We start from the raw sequence: 16407 nt of genomic DNA on the forward strand, positions 1-16407 counted from the left end.
ACTTTGATATTAACATTTTTTTTTTCCCCTAAAATGTTTTAAAAGCTACGGTGCATTTAGTTTAGTTTCTAATTGGCTGCCAGCATTGCAAAACAAGTCCTCCTTGCAGAAGGTTTAATGGAAATGGGCTTCCAAAGCCTCCAAGGAGGAAATGCAGTCTTGGAATGGACCCTTAAAATCAGGTTGGCCTTGGGGGTGGGATGTGGTTGGGAAATCTCATGGATGTTTTCTTGGAGAAGGATATTCCTAGACCAAGGAACTTGAGGAAATTGTGTTACTTTCTGATTTTATTATAGATATGAGGGAGAATGTTGAGCTCTAAAGCTCAGCCAGTGACTTGTTGGTGTCAGAAGAAGAGGCGGAGAAGGTTCATAGAGGGAATTTGGATAAAAGGGGATGTAAGGCTGAACGTTCCCTGTTTGACATCATCCTGTGTTTCTGAAGGTGTCGTGCTGTGATCCCGAGCCTGGAGTGGGTGACTGTGGCATTTCCCTGCACTCTCAGACAGGGAAGGTCTGACCTGCAAAGGCAGGAGCCCGCTCCTGTGTCAGGGAAGTGTTTCTGTCTCTCACATTCTTTTTTATCCCGTTCTTATTTAAAGTCAGCAGCTGCAGTGACTTCAGAATCCTTCCCAGTGCAGGAGTCATTCCAGCCTGCTCCAGGGAACAGGCACTGGTTTTGTGTGTGGGTGTTTTACACATTATCATGGAACCCTGGAATGGATTGGATGGGAAGGGAACTTAAAGCTCATCCCATTCCATGCGCAGGGACACCTTGCACTATCCCAGGGTGCTCCAAGCCCCGGCCAGCCTGGCCTTGGACACTGCCAGGGATCCAGGGGCAGCCACAGCTGCTCTGGGCACCCTGTGCCAGGGCCTCACACCCTCACAGGGAGGAATTCCTTCCCAGTATCCCATCCATCCCTGCCCTCTGGCAGTGGGAAGCCATTCCCTGTGTCCTGTCCCTCCATCCCTTGTCCCCAGTCCCTCTCCAGCTCTCCTGGAGCCCCTTTAGGCCCTGGAAGGGGCTCTGAGCTCTCCCTGGATCCTTCTCTTCTCCATGTGAACATTCCCAGCTCTCCCAGCCTGACTCCAGAGCAGAGGGGCTCCAGCCCCGTGGCAGAACTCCCTAGCTTGGAGCAATCCCCCCTTCCCAAAATGTTCCCAGTTCTCAGTCTCCAGCGGAGCATCCGCGCCCCAGTAGGGAATAAGGGGTTCAGACTGGAACACTCACAGGTAGCTGGATTGCCCCAGCCACGCACAGCAGCCCACAGATATTTTATTCCAGTAAATCAATGAACATTTGTCAAGTAAAATTAATTGCAGAGGTTGGGCTGTTTCCCCCTCGCAGTGTGGGGCTGCTGGCTCGGGGAGGAGAGGCTGTGTGGGTATTGATCTGCAGCTGAAGAACGAGCCTGTCTATGCCCTTTTTATTCTTTTTTTGTTGTTGTTGTTATCCTTATCTTTTTTTTTTTTTATTCCCCCTCTCTTCCCAGCTCTTTATCCTAACTCATATCCATTATGGCAATGATATATTCCCAGCACTCGGGGAACAAGACAGCGCGTCGCAGGTCGCTGAGCAAAAATTTTCCAGCCTCTCTTTTCCATGGGAATGAAGCACTATTGAAATAGTTTATTGAGATTGAAGTATTGATCACTTTTCCTGCTCCCCCTGGCTGGAGGTGGGGGGAGAGGGGAGCTGGGGTTGTTCTCTTTGGAAGACTATGTTTAGTTAGAAAATGGATTTCATTTATTTGGGTTCTTTACAGCTGCAACTGGTTTATTGCTCGGAGAAGAGGTATCTTAGCTTTATTTTTATGACAGTATAATTATACTTTAGAAATACACTTGATTACTGTGTGTAGCAAAATTGTTCCACTATATTGGCTTGGCCAATATTGCTATACAAACAACTTTTCAGTCAATTGAGTCTGGTAAAAAATCAATACTTTATAGCAATATTTTGAGGGAGAACTTGCTGAATCTAAATGTTTTTCCTGTTCTAAAAAGAAGGGGATTTTATGGTTCTTTGACATCCCATTCTCCCCCTACCTTTTCATCCGCTGTTTGCTTAATTAAGGAACAATAAAAATTCTCATGTTAGATATGGCAAAACCAGTTAATTAGCCTTGCTTTTTGGTTGCTTGCATGTTTAGAAGTACGTGAGAAAATATAAAACAAGCCCAAACTGTCCATTGAATATTCCATCAGAAAGCAGCGATTCTTCCACTGCTGCCCAGTGAGCAGAGTGTGCCCTGTCTTGGGTAAAGACTGTCAAGAAAAGGATAAAATCTGCTGTAACGAAGCCTGAAAGCACCTGAGTGTGCTCCTCTCCTGTTTGCCAGGTGCTGTAGGTAGGCTGTGTCATTTGCTCTGATTTCCACTCTCTGTGGAGTATTTAACTCCAGTTCTATGCATTTTTTGAAACTCAGCTGCCAGCTGTTTTATGGAAGCTGGTGGGGTGGAGAATGCACAATTTAAGCTCTTCCCAAACATCTGTGTGGCAGGACATCTCTGGATCTGTTTAAATTGCTTTTCTTGGATCAAATCATTTGCTGGTCAGCCCAAAAGACATTGGAAGGATGAGCTTTGTGCTGCATCTTTGGGCTCCATCCATGGCTGCAGAGGCTGCTCTGAGGAGATCTCTCTTTAGGTTGAGGATTTGATTTGGAATGTGTGGGTGTGCTTTGCCAGCTGGTCCCTGGAGCAGCTCCATTAAATTATTCAGAGCTCAGATCCTCAGCTGTGTAGATTTTGAACCTAAATATTACAAAGTGGAGGTGTTTATCTCTAGCAAATAATGACTCTGTCAGGTCTTTCTCACATGACGTGTCTAAAGCGTCGCTATTTCCTTTATAGAGAAGCAAAATGAATGTTTTATTCTTATTTCATGTTTTCTAGTCTTTGTTTTTCAAGGAGAAAGGAGAAGTGAGATGTTCCAGGAGCTGTGTTTAGGGCATGGCACAGCCTCCTGGGATTTATTTTGCAGTGTGAGTTGTGTGTGTAACTCCGTGGGTTCTGTTGGAGTCTCCAGCAGCAGGAGCATAAAGCTCCGTACACCAAAATAAACATAAAGCCCCAATGATGCCCTAATTAATTTGGGAGTTACCAGGATCTGGGAGGGAGGAAAGGAATGGGAACATCAGTTCCCATCTTAGCAAAATGCTGTGAAAGCAGAAGGCTTCACTTTTAAGTTGAGTAATTGGGAGAGAAGTGGCTGTGGATGATGTCCCGCCCCCGAAGAATTGGATAGCCTGGAAAATAGGGATAAATGAGGAAGCTTAATTTGTTTGAGCAATTTCCTTGAGCAATTCTGCAGTTTGGTTGAACATTCCAGCATCTGCCCGTCCCTTCATTCCCTATCTCGGCCAGCCTTGGGGTGCCCCATTAGCACATTAAACACCGAGTGTGGGAGACAGCTGGGCCGGGGCTGTGTGTGCTCCACAGCCTGGAGTCTGTGCCCTGGGGGGAGCTGAGGATCCTCTGGCACTGCTGGGGAGGCACCGGCAGCCTGGAGCAGGGAAGCTGGAGGAGGTTTGGCTGTGTTTGTGGGGAAGGGAGGTGGAGGGGATGCAGCTCCATTTGCTGGGATGGTGATGGAATAACTGGAGTTTGCTGTTGCCTTGAGGAGCTTTTGCTGAGTAGGGTTGGCTTCTCCTGGCTTATCCCACAGCCCTGGTGCAGGACAGGGGTGCTGGCAGGGAGGAGCTCTGTAGTCCCAGTCTGTTCTTTAAAGCACCTCAGATGTTGTGGGAATCCAGCCCAAATCTTACCGGAGCTGTTCCTCTCCTGGTCATTTGTTGCTGGTTTTCCTATGGATATCACAGAATCCTGGAATGGTTTGGGTTGGAAGGGACCTTAAAGCAGGGTTCCAGGCTGTTCCAAGCCCCGGTGAACCTGGCCTTGGACACTGCCACGGATCCAGGGGCAGCCACAGCTTCTCTGGGCACCCTGTGCCAGGGCCTCCCCACCCTCACAGGGAAGGATTTATTCCCAATATCCCATCTATCCCTGCCCTCTGGCAGTGGGAAGCCATTCCCTGTGTCCTGTCCCTCCATGCCTTGTCCCCAGTCCCTCTCCAGCTCTCCTGGAGCCCCTTTAGCACTGGAAGGTGCTCCAAGGTCTCCCTGGATCCTTCTCTTCTCCAGCACGTGTGTAACACAAGAACTATCCTTTGCCTCTTTTTAGAATACTTTAATTCACAGATTATTTTGGCCCTTTGGCAGAGGGTAAATGTAGGCAGAGATGAAATCCCTTTTCCAAGGCAGCAAAGAAGTAACAGAAGCAGGGGTGGAGCTGCAGATTCCCAGCCTGGAGCTGACCCTGCTTCATCGGCAGGGGATTCCTGGGGAAGGTTCTCACAACCTTTTCTCCACAGTGCTTGTCCCAGCCTGGTGCTCAGGGAAGGAAGCACAGGCAGCTTCACTGGCTTGTTTGGCATTAAAACACATCTTTGACCCTTTGAAGTCTTAAAATGGCACCTCCCCTTAATTCCTGTGGTGCGGCTGTGGAGGCATTTCCCTTTATTTCCTTTCCCGGACTGCATTCATTTTCTGTTTCTCTTGTTTGGGTTTGAGTCCCACTGAAAGCGTTGGAGCAGCAGTACCTGAGTTAGAAATGCCCCACTGGATGTCATCTACTACCAGTGTGGGTTAAACAAGACTGACCAGTGCTTGCTGGTCACTCGCTTCCTGTGACCCTGGCTGGCGCTCGCCCGCCCCATAGAATCTGTTATGCACAAAAGTGCATAAAATGAAGATAAAGTACCTCCTTCAAGTCTGACAAAACCCATTCCTCTGCAGAATGGGAGCTGCAGTGAAAGTAAATAAATGAATGGACAGCAATCACAGCCTAGTTGATGAAACTGTTCAATTAAAGCACAGGCATTTACATGGTGTAATTTCCCTAAATTGCCAATGAGCCCCTTTAGACACAACCAGTGTTCAAATTGATTTCAGCATTGATTTTGGCTGAAGCTGATAAATTTCTGCTTGTTAGTTAAAGTAATTTTGCAGAAGACTTTGTAGTGCAGTATTGAAGTGTTCATTTAGCTGATGGTTAAAAGAGGAGTTATTTACAGAGGGTTCTACTGTTGGGCTGAGATGGGACAATTCCCCGGTCATCTTTTTACTTTTAATTTTTAAGCTTCAGTATCCAATCAATACGTTATTGAAACTGATTAAAATGTATCCAGCCAGCTGCCTATGGCTGTTTAATTAGAAACTGGATGATTCTTAAATTAAAGTTGTTTTGTTTGTGTTGGATGTCCATAGCTGGGAAGATGAAGCGAGCGGCAGTCCGGAAAATGGGAACTTGTGCTTGTTAGCAGTGAGTGAGCTGGGGTGAGAGCTCAGGGCCTCCCCACCTTCCCAGGGGAGAATTCCTTCCCAGTATCCCATCCATCCCTGCCCTCTGGCAGTGGGAAGCCATTCCCTGTGTCCTGTCCCTCCATGCCTTGTCCCCAGTCCCTCTCCAGCTCTCCTGGAGCCCCTTTAGGCCCTGGAAGGGGCTCTGAGCTCTCCCTGGATCCTTCTCTTCTCTAGGCTGAACAACCCCTCACGTTGGCTTCTTAGTTCCTGTCACCAAAGAATGTGATGTACTTTTTGGCTCACACTCTGTTGCTTCGTGTTTCTTTCCTAAAATTGTGATGGATTCACTGCAGGCTTTCTGCCATGTGGAATAACACCGTGTCAGTCGGAGCTCATGGCTGCTCTGCTGCCTTTTATCCTTACACCTGTTTAAATCCAGCAGGTGAGTCCATTCCTGTGTCTGGAGCTGCTCTGGGTGGTCCTGGGTGACCTGGTGTAGGTGTGGTGGTACCACACTCTGCTCAAGCTCTGTCCTTATTCCAGCCTGTCCAGGTCTCTTTCAGGAATGGGGACTGACTGGCAGTGGGATGGGTACAAAGAGAAAGGCTGGGAATCCCATTTCCAAAGGTTAGCCCTGAATGTTTGGCTGCAGGAGAGAAGGAAGACTCATTTAAGTGGTAACAGATGGAAAGAGGAGCAGGTTCCAGCACAAAGAGGTGAGGGATCATCATTCCCTGGGCTTGGATTCCAGCACCGAGCTGGGTTAAGTGAGACATTGCTGCTCAGCGTTTCCTTTACGCAGCCTCTGGTGCCAACTGTGCTCTTTGTCAGAAGTTTTAACATTCAGATACCACTATTTGCAGTTTGTTTGCTACTTCCCCAGCAAATCATTTTGCAATCAGCGCACAAGCATCTGCAGTGGCATTTCAGAGGGAGGGGAGGTTGTGCTGTGAACCAGCACAGCACCATAAAATCTCCTTTTTCCAACTGCTGTGCACTTTGGCTTCCCTGGTTTAACAGCCACAGAGTCAGGCTAATGTGTTTGCTATTGCAGGAGGCAGCAACTGGCAAAGTGGTTATTTCCTAGAAACAATTTGAATCTCTTTCTTTCGATGGCCATCGGAGTACGTGACGCTGCTGTCGCTGCGCTGCCACGGTCTGACCACAAGCACGACGAACAGCGGCAGTCCCAGGCAAAAAAAGGGGGGGAAAAGGAGAAAATGACCAGTAAAGCAAATGTGGGGGTGATTTGCTGCGTGGAGTTTGCAGCTGGTGGCTGGCACCTTGTGCTGCAGGGCTGAGGTCCCTGTGCACGACACCGACGCAGCTTTTTGCTCTCGGTTATTTCTCATAAATGTCCGGTTTGACTCCCTCTGCGCCCTCATGTCTGAAGGTGCGGCCTGCTACAAGCACAGCTTTTTCTGGTCACTTTTGAGCTCAAATAAGAAGCTTAAAACTCTTATTTCTGTTTGGAAACACTCTGCCGTGGCACCAGAGACCTTTGGTGTGTGGTGGTGTTTGTCTGAGTGGGTCTGGAGAGCTTCCTCTGCAGCTCCTCAGTGCAGTGCCGGGAATAAACTGTGGGGAAATGGGACAATATTTCCCAACCCTTTTGAGGGAAATTATCTCCTGCTGTTTTTAACAAATGTGGGTAATGCATTCATCCCAAGGTGAGAAGTAGGAGGAAAAGCGTCGGGAGAAAGGAAGCAGAATATTCACTTCTAGTTTTACTCTGTGGCCTGAAGCTGCCACCTTGGCAAGTTCAGATGGACCTCAGGAGAAAGCTCTTGGCAAGAAAGGAGGAGCTCCAGAACTGCAGCACTGGGACAGGGCATGGGAGAGGCAGGGAATCTCCATCCTGGGGAGGAATTTTTCCCCATATCCCATCTGGGAAGCCACTCCCTGTGTCCTGTCCCTCCATCCCTTGTCCCAAGCCCCTCGTGGCACCAGCCTTAGGTGTCCCCCAGCTGGAGGGGAGTGTTGCATCCATGGATCCTGCAGCCCCATCGCTGCTGTCTCTGTCTGTCAGTTCATCATTTTGTCATCTTTGCTGATGTTGGTTATATTTCTGGGAAGGGACAGGGCTGGCTCATTGGCACAGCAGACAGGTCATGGCTTTCCCTTGAATCATTTAGGCTTGCCAAGGAGTATCTTATTGATTAGAAATTGTTCCCGTGGCTGTTGTGGGGAAAAATGAAAGGTTGTATCCTGGTGGCCAGAGGGAGCAGATGGGAAGCAGATCCTGTGCTGCTCCAGGCTCCTTTGGTGCTGTTCTGAGCATGAGAGGATAATTTGAATGGATTTTGGTGTCTAGGTAGAGACTGTGTTTATTTTGAGATTTAATATAATACCAAACTCAGCTTGTAGTGAGAAGTTGTGTTTGATGGGAAAAGCTGCTGGAAAAAGCTCGGGGATCTTTGCAAACTCAGCCCCTGCTTGTGATGTGACCATTGTTGATTCACTCACATGTGGGCAAGGGCTTTGCAATTAAAAATTAGAAAAAAATTTGAAAATTAGTGTTTCCCTTGAGTTGCCTGCAGGTTGCAACCTGTGGTTGGTTCTTTGCTTGCGCTGGAAAGAATTATCCCGCAACCACAGCATCCTGCAGCTCCCACTGTGATTTAGGTAAAATTCCTCACAGGGAGGGTGTAAAATTGTTGGTCTGAGAGAAATATTTTGTTTGCCATCTTCGCTATTTCTTAAGAATTTATTAGCTCTTTATTAAGAATCTGGCACATTTTCTCTTGTTTTCCTTCTGTGTTGAGTAGAAACTCATCGTCTTCGGTGTATTTAGTTTCAAATATTAGGGTGGGCAGGGGTTTATTCCACGAAGAGCCCGAAGCCCTGACATTTCTCCTTGGTTTTCTTTACCTCAGGAAGAACAAAGCAGGTAATGTGGATTTCCGTTCCCCTTTTCTCCTTAAAACGCAAACCAGCTGCTTCTGGTGCTTCCCGTTTTTCATTTGCTTTCCTGTAGAAACACATCTCCTGTACGGGGTGGGGGGAGAGATGCTGAGGGTTGGCAGATCCCCCAAAGCCCTATTCTAGTTTTCCATGATATTGATTTGTATTTTCTGGGACACAAGGGATGCACTCTCCGCAGTCCATCACAAGTTTTCGTGGCTTAGCCGGAGGGCTTTGTTCAAAGCAAATGTGTTCAAGCACGGTGCTTGCTCACACAGCATCTCTCTTATTTATTCCCCAAAATAACCCCGGGTTTGGCCACGCCACCTCTGCAGCCCTCCCTGAGGGACGCTCTGCTTTTCCAGAGTGGAGGAGACAAAGTTCTGCTGAAGGGCTTGGCTCGTGTGGGGCCCTTCAGGGCTTTAAATGTCTCGGGATGTGGTTTGTAGCCAAGGGTGATGAAATATTGGATACAACTGCGCCAGTCTTGCTTAGGAGCTGTTCATTGTAATGGATGCAGGGGCTTGGAATAATGAATTCTGGTGGGAATGTGGAGGGAGAGACTGAAATTTCTGTTCCCCAGTGGGAATGTTCAGCCAGGCAGCGTTGGAGTCTCTGTCCTTTCCTTGGACAACGTGTGATGGTTTCAAGCCAAGCTCTGTGTCACTGGGGGAACTTCCCACCAGGAGATGGTCCCTGGAAGTGTCCAAGGCCAGAGATTGGAGCCCCCTGGGATAGTGGAAATGTCCCTGCCCATGGCAGGGGGTGAAATGGGATGGGCTTTAAGGTCCCTTCCCAGCCAAACCATTCCAGGATTCTGTGTTTGCCTCCATCTCCTGTGCCAGGAGCGGGGAGGGAGACCCCCCCCCCCCAAAACCCAGCGTGGTGTTTAGCATCCCCTTCTCCTCACTGCTGGGCACTGCTCAAACCCATCCCTGGCACTGGGGAGCTGCTGTTTTGAGCTGTTTCTAGGAATTTTCCTGCCGTCTTGGAAGATTTTAAGTGCGTTCCTGAAGTGTGCCAAGTTGCTGAGGAACCTTTGGAATTTTGCTCCTTTTCTCTGTTGGGTTTGGTTGCTTCACTTCTGGAGGTGGCACCAAAACCTGGGAGATGACCCTTGAGATGAGACTTTGAGTGGGAATATTGGTTTAATCTCCTCCTAGACATCCATAAATTTACTAAAAGTCTGTTTTTCCTCATGCTGTGTGTGCTTGCTATCCCGTGGGATTTTTTTAGTCCGTTCCTTAGAAGCTGCATAAAGGTATTAAAGTCAGGCTTTAGCGGTGCTGGCTGTAACAAAAATGATCAATTCCACCTTCCAGTCCCACATAACATCCAAGAAAACCCTTTTTGCCTCCACACTCATTGGAAGGGGTAATTACTGCAGCAACTCCAGCCTAATTTGAAGTGTTAGCTGTTAATTAAAACACCGCAGAGGTGTAGGGTTGTCTTTTGGTGTAACCAAAGCTCCCATTCAAACTTCATTAATCACTTTACAGTTATTGTGCTGGGCAAGGGCAGGACAATTGAGATGCTGGATCAGCCTGGAGTAAACAAATTCCTGTCCTGCTGGGCAGCCTGGCATCCCAAAGGCCCCGGCCACGCCGGCCCACGGGCTCCTGCTCCTTTGTGATCCAATTCCCAGCGATAATTAAATGTTAAATTGGTGCTGTCAGTGCTCTGTAAACCAAACCAGGTATCTGCCCTCTGCTGGAAATTGAACCCAAACTTCCACGGATGAATTAGCGTGCATCATAATTAAATAATCAAGTCTTCCCTTTTAATTCACTCGGAAACAGGAGATCTCTCCTATGGAAAAAGGATCAGGTTCTTGACGAGCTAATTAAACTGTCCAGTGAGGTCCCTATTAAGCCAACAGACGTTGAGCATCTTTTCCCAACCTCTTCATCCCTTATCATTCCTGCTCATCTTGAGCCCAGGATGTTTTGCCACTGTTGGTTCATCCCCAGTTACAGCAGAGCTTGTGGATTCGTGGATTCAGCTCCTGCTCTATCAGAGCTCCCATGGATGATCTCATTTTCTACAGTGATTTTTTTCCCCCTCTGCCTTTTTAAACTCTTTTTTTTTTTTCCCCTAAAAGCCAATGCCACTCGGTTACAGAAATGTTCATCCAAGAGTTATTAAATTAAGGTGAAGTTTTTAGGAACTGCCAAGCCATTACCAGAAATTAGGGGAGCTCTCAGGGTTGTAAATAAGATTAAACGACAGCCTCACCCTGTCTCTGGGTGATTTTACATGCAAAAACCCAACTATTAAAGCTTTTCTTCTTCAGTAATAATTGCTAGAGATAGAGAGTGGTAAAATATTATAATTCTTTAAGGTTAGTGCCACATCTCTGACATTGCTGTGCCTAGTGCCATAAATCAGGGTGAAACAGTAAAACCAGTGAAGAGGAAAACCTTTAATGGTTTTGTTTTTATGCAAAATTACATTGGATTTTGAGGAGGTTTTTTTTTTTACCTGCCTTTATTTTCTCACGTGTTCATGGTTGGGAATATTCAAGTCATTGTTAAATAGCCAATTATGGGTGTTTCTCCTCAGAAATGAAGACAACCTGCTGTTGAAATACCCTGGAAAATTGTTTTTGGGTGCCTGCAAACTTTACCAATAATTCTTTCTACCTTTATATGCACCCACTAATCTTAAAAGAAATCTTAAAATAAATGCAGAAATTTAATTTTGCTGATATTTTCTATGGGTCCTTAAGTTATGAGAAAGAATTGGCCATAATCTGTTTTAATTCAATTTAATTGGTGTAGCTGCTTGTCTCTGAAAATACCCACAGGACTGGCAGATTGGTGAGATAATCCTGATTTTCCATGAAAATTCTGAGTGATGGTTATAATCTTAATTAATTCCATTGCAAGAAAATGGGGAAGTGGATAAATTCAAGGTTTAACTCAGATTTAAGGTTGAACTCAGTGATCTTGGAGGCGTTTTCCAACCTAAATGATTCTGTTAAATTCCCATTTATAGTTTATTTTTCTGCTGTATCAAAGCCTTCAATGTGTATATTTTGTATCAAAAATAAAGATACAAACCTGGTGAATGGTTCCCTTGTAAATATATTTTTGATCCCGTATTTTCCTCTGTTTTCCCTTAGAAATGCTGGATAAAATTGGCTTTGTATAAAATCTGTGAGCCAAAAGTCACTTTCCTGTGAAATCAGTGTATTTGTATTGCACTTCCTTACAGGGGGAATTTTATATGATCTCAAATTATTGCATTTTTTCCTCACACAGGGCATATCATATCCGTAGTGGAAAAATCCTGGCAGTGAAGGTAAGAGATTCCAGACATCTTCTTTCTTTCCAGTTTTTCCTGACCTTGCTTTCCCTCCCTTCCCTCTGATTTTTGGATCTCAGTTTGGTTTATTGCATTAATCTATGCAGAAAAATCCCAGCCTGTAAATGGAGTCATTCCCACTGAGCACAGCTTCCCAAAATCCCGGGTTTTCCCCCAGGGAATTGCCTGAAATCCCCACATCTTGACATCTCCATGGATGTTTCAAGTGCAGTTGGGCTCCTTGCTTGGGTTAAACCTGGAGATTGAAGCATTTTGTGATCAGATAAATCCCAATTTTCACTGGAATTCAGTTAAAACTGGGATAAAATAATAGCAACAGCGTGGCAGCTCTTGGATGTAATCTGTTAATTAATTTATGCTTGTAAATGAAATTATTAATAGTTCATCTGCACAAAAATAATCCAAAAAAGAGGTAATTTTTCCATAGATCTGATTTTTTTCAACTGAACAATTTTGTTGAAACTCGAAGCAGCGGAGATTTGGAAAAACAAATTCTTGCATTTGTGCCATTCCAATTAATAGTTGGTGATCTAAAAAAAGGCTTGTTTTAAAATGGAACTCTTTATGGAATAATTGCTTAAAAATCTGGGAAATGGGGTTTTATTTCTTTTCCCATCCTCTAATCCTTAAATTCTGGGATAACTGAGGTAAAGTGAAGGAATGGGAGAGGAAGGCGAGAGGAGGAATGATGGGAGCTGGGTGCTTAAAGCAGGATTGGAGTGAAATGAAATTTCAAGATAAAAGGTTATACAAGATTTAAATGAAATATTTCTATTTATTGGGCAGAACTTGTGTGCTTTGACTTCAGATTTAGGCTCAGGTTGTGGTTTCAGCCATGTGGAATTTATAAAAATGTGCTTCTGCCTGAGTTCTGGCTTTTCCTGAGGATCACAGAAATCCCTTCATCCCAGAAAAAAAAAAGGCTTTTGATTTTCCTGTGAATTGCAGGGAAGCAAATTCTTCCTGCTGGATTTGAAATGGGTCTTCACCTGTGGAAAGCACAGAAATAACATCCTAATAACTTCTAATTATAGAAGGTTAAAAAAGTTTTGGAAAAAGTCATTTTGAAAAGCCTTTTTAAGTGGTGTCCAACCTTCCTAAACCTGTCAGGAATGGTTAGACAGGAGTTCTCTGAGTTGTGACAGGCACAAAAGGACGGAAACTGTAATAAATATTATTTTTTTATAATTAAAGCTTTCAATATGGATCTAAAAAAGCTCCACTACTTCCTCAAATGGGCTTTTCCAAGCTCCATCCATGTCTGGGGCTGGAGATGCCCTCAGAAGCTGCCTGGAGAGGAGCTGGAGCGCCAGGAAATTCTGGGAATTCAGGCAGGAGGGACAAGTTCACCCTTTGCAAGGTTAATTGAAATCACCTCCCTGTGGCAAAACCCTTTTCCCAGCAATTTCACCTCCTTTTTCCCTCAGAGTCTGCAGGTTTGGGGAGTCCTGGTGGATAATGAGCATCCTGGAGATTTGGGAAATGGGATCTCTGGCAGGTTCTGCTCGTGTTGGGCCTGTCACTCTCAATTTTATTTCATTTCCTGTGATTTCAGAGAGATACTAAATCAAAATTTGCATTATTGTGGTTAAAAATAAGGTGCTGACCAACTGGAGGTTGGGAGAGCTGCTCTAGTGGTGATTGTGGAATTGCCATCAAAAAGATTACTTAATTAAATATTTCTATTAAAATATATAGGAAGTATAGAAAAGAGCATGTCTATATCATATACAGTCTATATTATATATAATTATATATAATTATGATTTTATGTGGTAATAAAAAGTAATTAATTAAATTTCTTGTATCTTGACATAAGCAGCAACTAAAGAGGATTTCAATGCCAACCTCTTGCCATGATCATCACACAGATCCAATGTTTTGACACAGGATTATCAGGCTGTAGGGGAGGGATCTGGGAAAGCAGAGCTCTGCATTTTGGGGCTTTTTCTAATGACAATATACAGATTTAATTGCACAAGATAACCAAAAACCTGTTGATTAAAATACTTTCAGCTGGTAAATAATCATGAAAATCCCTCAGCCAAACAACCCAACGCTAAAAAATCCATACCATAATCCCTCAGTGATGCACCAAATGACATTTTTTATATAACCTTTCCCTGCAGAGGCTTTAATGCCCTTTTCCCAAGTAACTTCTCCCTATTTCCAGCGGAGGAATCCAAGTGGAAGCTGTGAGTGTGCACTGGCTGCTTGCCATTCTCCCACTGCTTTTAGCTGGCATTTCAATGGAGCATTTGATTAATCATTTGTATACTGCCTACAATGCCCCCGAATTTCCTGTGAGTTGTACCTACTGCAAAAGACAATTATGTCAGGCCAGATTAAAGCAGGGAATTAAAGCAGAATAGCAGCTGAATTTGACCTGTGCTTTTGCTCTGGTTCCCTTTAGTGGAGCGAGTGCCACTCCAGCAAATGGATGGAGTCATCCATGACAGCCTGTGATGAATTGCTGTATTTATACTGGATATTTTAATAGCCTCACAGTGATTTAAATTGAGCACGGAGTAAATTATAATTCAGTCACTTGACTGCTTGGATTTCACTTGACAACTCAGCCTTGTTTGTCCTGGAGGGGTGGTGGGGAGCAGAGGAGATGGGCTCAGGTAGATTCCTCTCTCCAAAGTTAACCCTTTTCCGTGGAAGTACAGGTTGGGTTCGCCTGTGCCTCAGTGTGATTCCAAAATCGCTGTGTTTTGGGCAAAAACTTCATTAAGAAGATGGAGCTTGATCAGGAAGATTGCTTGGAGCACCTTGCTGAATCCCAGAGCATCTCCATGTCATTTAAATTTTTTTTAAATGCCCTTTTGGTCCAATATCCTTCCCCAGCTTAACCATTTCAGCCAGTTTTGACACTGGATCCATCCTGTCCGTCCACATCCCTGAGGCTCCAGCACCCTGGGCAGAGTCAGGTGATTCCAGGGAAATCATGGGGAAGTAACAGGTCCTTTCCAACCCAAACCATTCCAGGATTCCAGGATGTTGCATCCAAATCTTTATTCACAGCTTCCTCCTCAGTAGCAATGACTCTGAGGAGATTTTTTGGGTTCTTTTTCTGCTTTAACACAGTTCCAGCCCATGCTGGAAACTGTCACCTCATGAATGCCTGAAAGTTCTTTTTACCTCTACAGAACAGGCTTGGAAATTTCACTCAAAAGGAGATGATAAATGCAAGTTAATGTGGGATGTAAATGGTTTTTTCCTCTTTTTGTGCTGTAAATAAATAAGGTTCCTCCAGCCTTGACATCAGGTGGGGCCACACAAGCCACACATTTCCAGGTGGAAGAAAACAGTAAAATAATTCTGCAGGAAAAGTGAGGCTGATCTCTCCTGATGAATTTTGGGATGAAATAAGCTTGTAATCCCACTGTCTGTGTCCTTCCCTTGGTGTCCGGACCACCTGTAAGTGGGGAAGCTCTGCTTTCCCAGCTTATCCTCAGTGTTGGGGGCTGTTTGTAGTTAAGGTTAATGCAAAGGAGCCTCAGACCTTTCCTCATTCCAGGCCTGGGTGTTGGGATGTCAGGGATATTTCTGATGCTGAGGTCAGTGAAGCCTTTGCAGGGAAATTCCTCACCAGAATTAGAACCGGGTGAGATAAAATTTTAATTCTACACCACTGACGAGATGGAATTCTGGTGATGTTCCGTGACCACAACTGGGGGGATCCCAGCAGATGAATTTCTAAGTTTTTCACGCTGGAAAAAATGTAAGTGAATATTGTTGGCAAATGATTATTGATCTGGACAAGTGTGTTAAACGTTTCTTGGCAGCCCTGTACTACACTTACAATTTAGTTTAGTGACAGCTTTTATAAATAACCCCAAAGCAAACTCTGGGAAGAGGCAGGTTATTGGCTTGTCTTGGAGACAGATTTTGGTGCTGTGTTTGGAAATGGGCTCCCTGTGTTCTGTCAGCACTATTTCTGTAATATTTATTCTGCTAATTCTGCAAACTGACTAAATTTTGCTTCCCTTTAGCTTAACGTATTAAACTGTGAATTATTGGGCTCAGAGCACTGAGTCCAGTTTGGTTTATAAAGCAGAGTTTAATGATTGAGTTTTCAAGTCTTCGAAGAAACATGGCAAAGAATTCAGTGTTAAATTTGATTTCAGTGCCTCATTAAGAGAGTCTACCCTGAAAATCTTGGAAATGTATAACTTCAGGAAGTGCAGCCCACTTTGGCTTCAGTCCCTGGTGCTCTGGTCCTGCTGAGGAGCTGGAATGATGAGAAATGAGGGCAGGGATGGAGGAGGGAGCACTGGATAAACTCGGCAGTGAGGGGCTGGTTGGAGCTGCTCCAGGTCGGGTTGGTCAGAGGTGTTTTCCAAGGGCTGGAGCCCCTCTGGAGTCAGGCTGGGAGAGCTGGGAATGTTCACCTGGAGAAGGGAAGGCTCCAGGGAGAGCTCAGAGCCCCTTCCAGGGCCTAAAGGGGCTCCAGGAGAGCTGGAGAGGGACTGGGGACAAGGGATGGAGGGACAGGACACAGGGAATGGCTTCTCGCTGCCAGAGGGCGGGGATGGATGGGATGTTGGGAGTAATCCTTCCCTGGGAGGGTGTGAGGGGCTGGGCTGGAATTCCCAGAGCAGCTGTGGCTGCCCCTGGGTCCCTGGTAGTGTCCAAGGCCAGGTTGGACATTGGGGCTTGGAGCACTCTGGGATAAGGGTGGATGAGCTTTAAGTTCCCTTCCAACCCAAACCATCCCAAGATTATCCGACAATCCTTTCATTTCCATTTCCTTTCTGTTAAAAGATCCTTTCCACCTATTCCTCTCTTTCTTGTGATCCCACGAGGATTCTTAGTCCATGGATCTTCAGGTTTTTTTATTTTGAGTAATTCACTTGCCTTTT

The 16407-nt window shown here is 45.3% G+C and overlaps 1 protein-coding gene across 2 annotated transcripts in view; it reads left to right on the top strand.

Moving 5' to 3' along the window:
• Nucleotides 1-16407, top strand: part of MAP2K5 (mitogen-activated protein kinase kinase 5) — a 121164-nt gene that overhangs the window by 25861 nt on the left and 78896 nt on the right. For both annotated transcript variants that reach the window (XM_082290415.1, XM_082290416.1), the window contains exon 9: nt 11476-11515. In XM_082290415.1, coding sequence (XP_082146541.1) covers nt 11476-11515 — 40 coding nt within the window. The remainder of the gene's footprint in view (nt 1-11475; nt 11516-16407) is intronic.

The sequence above is a fragment of the Coloeus monedula genome (assembly GCF_965178545.1).
Source record: "Coloeus monedula genome assembly, chromosome: 14".
NCBI lineage: Eukaryota > Metazoa > Chordata > Aves > Passeriformes > Corvidae > Coloeus > Coloeus monedula.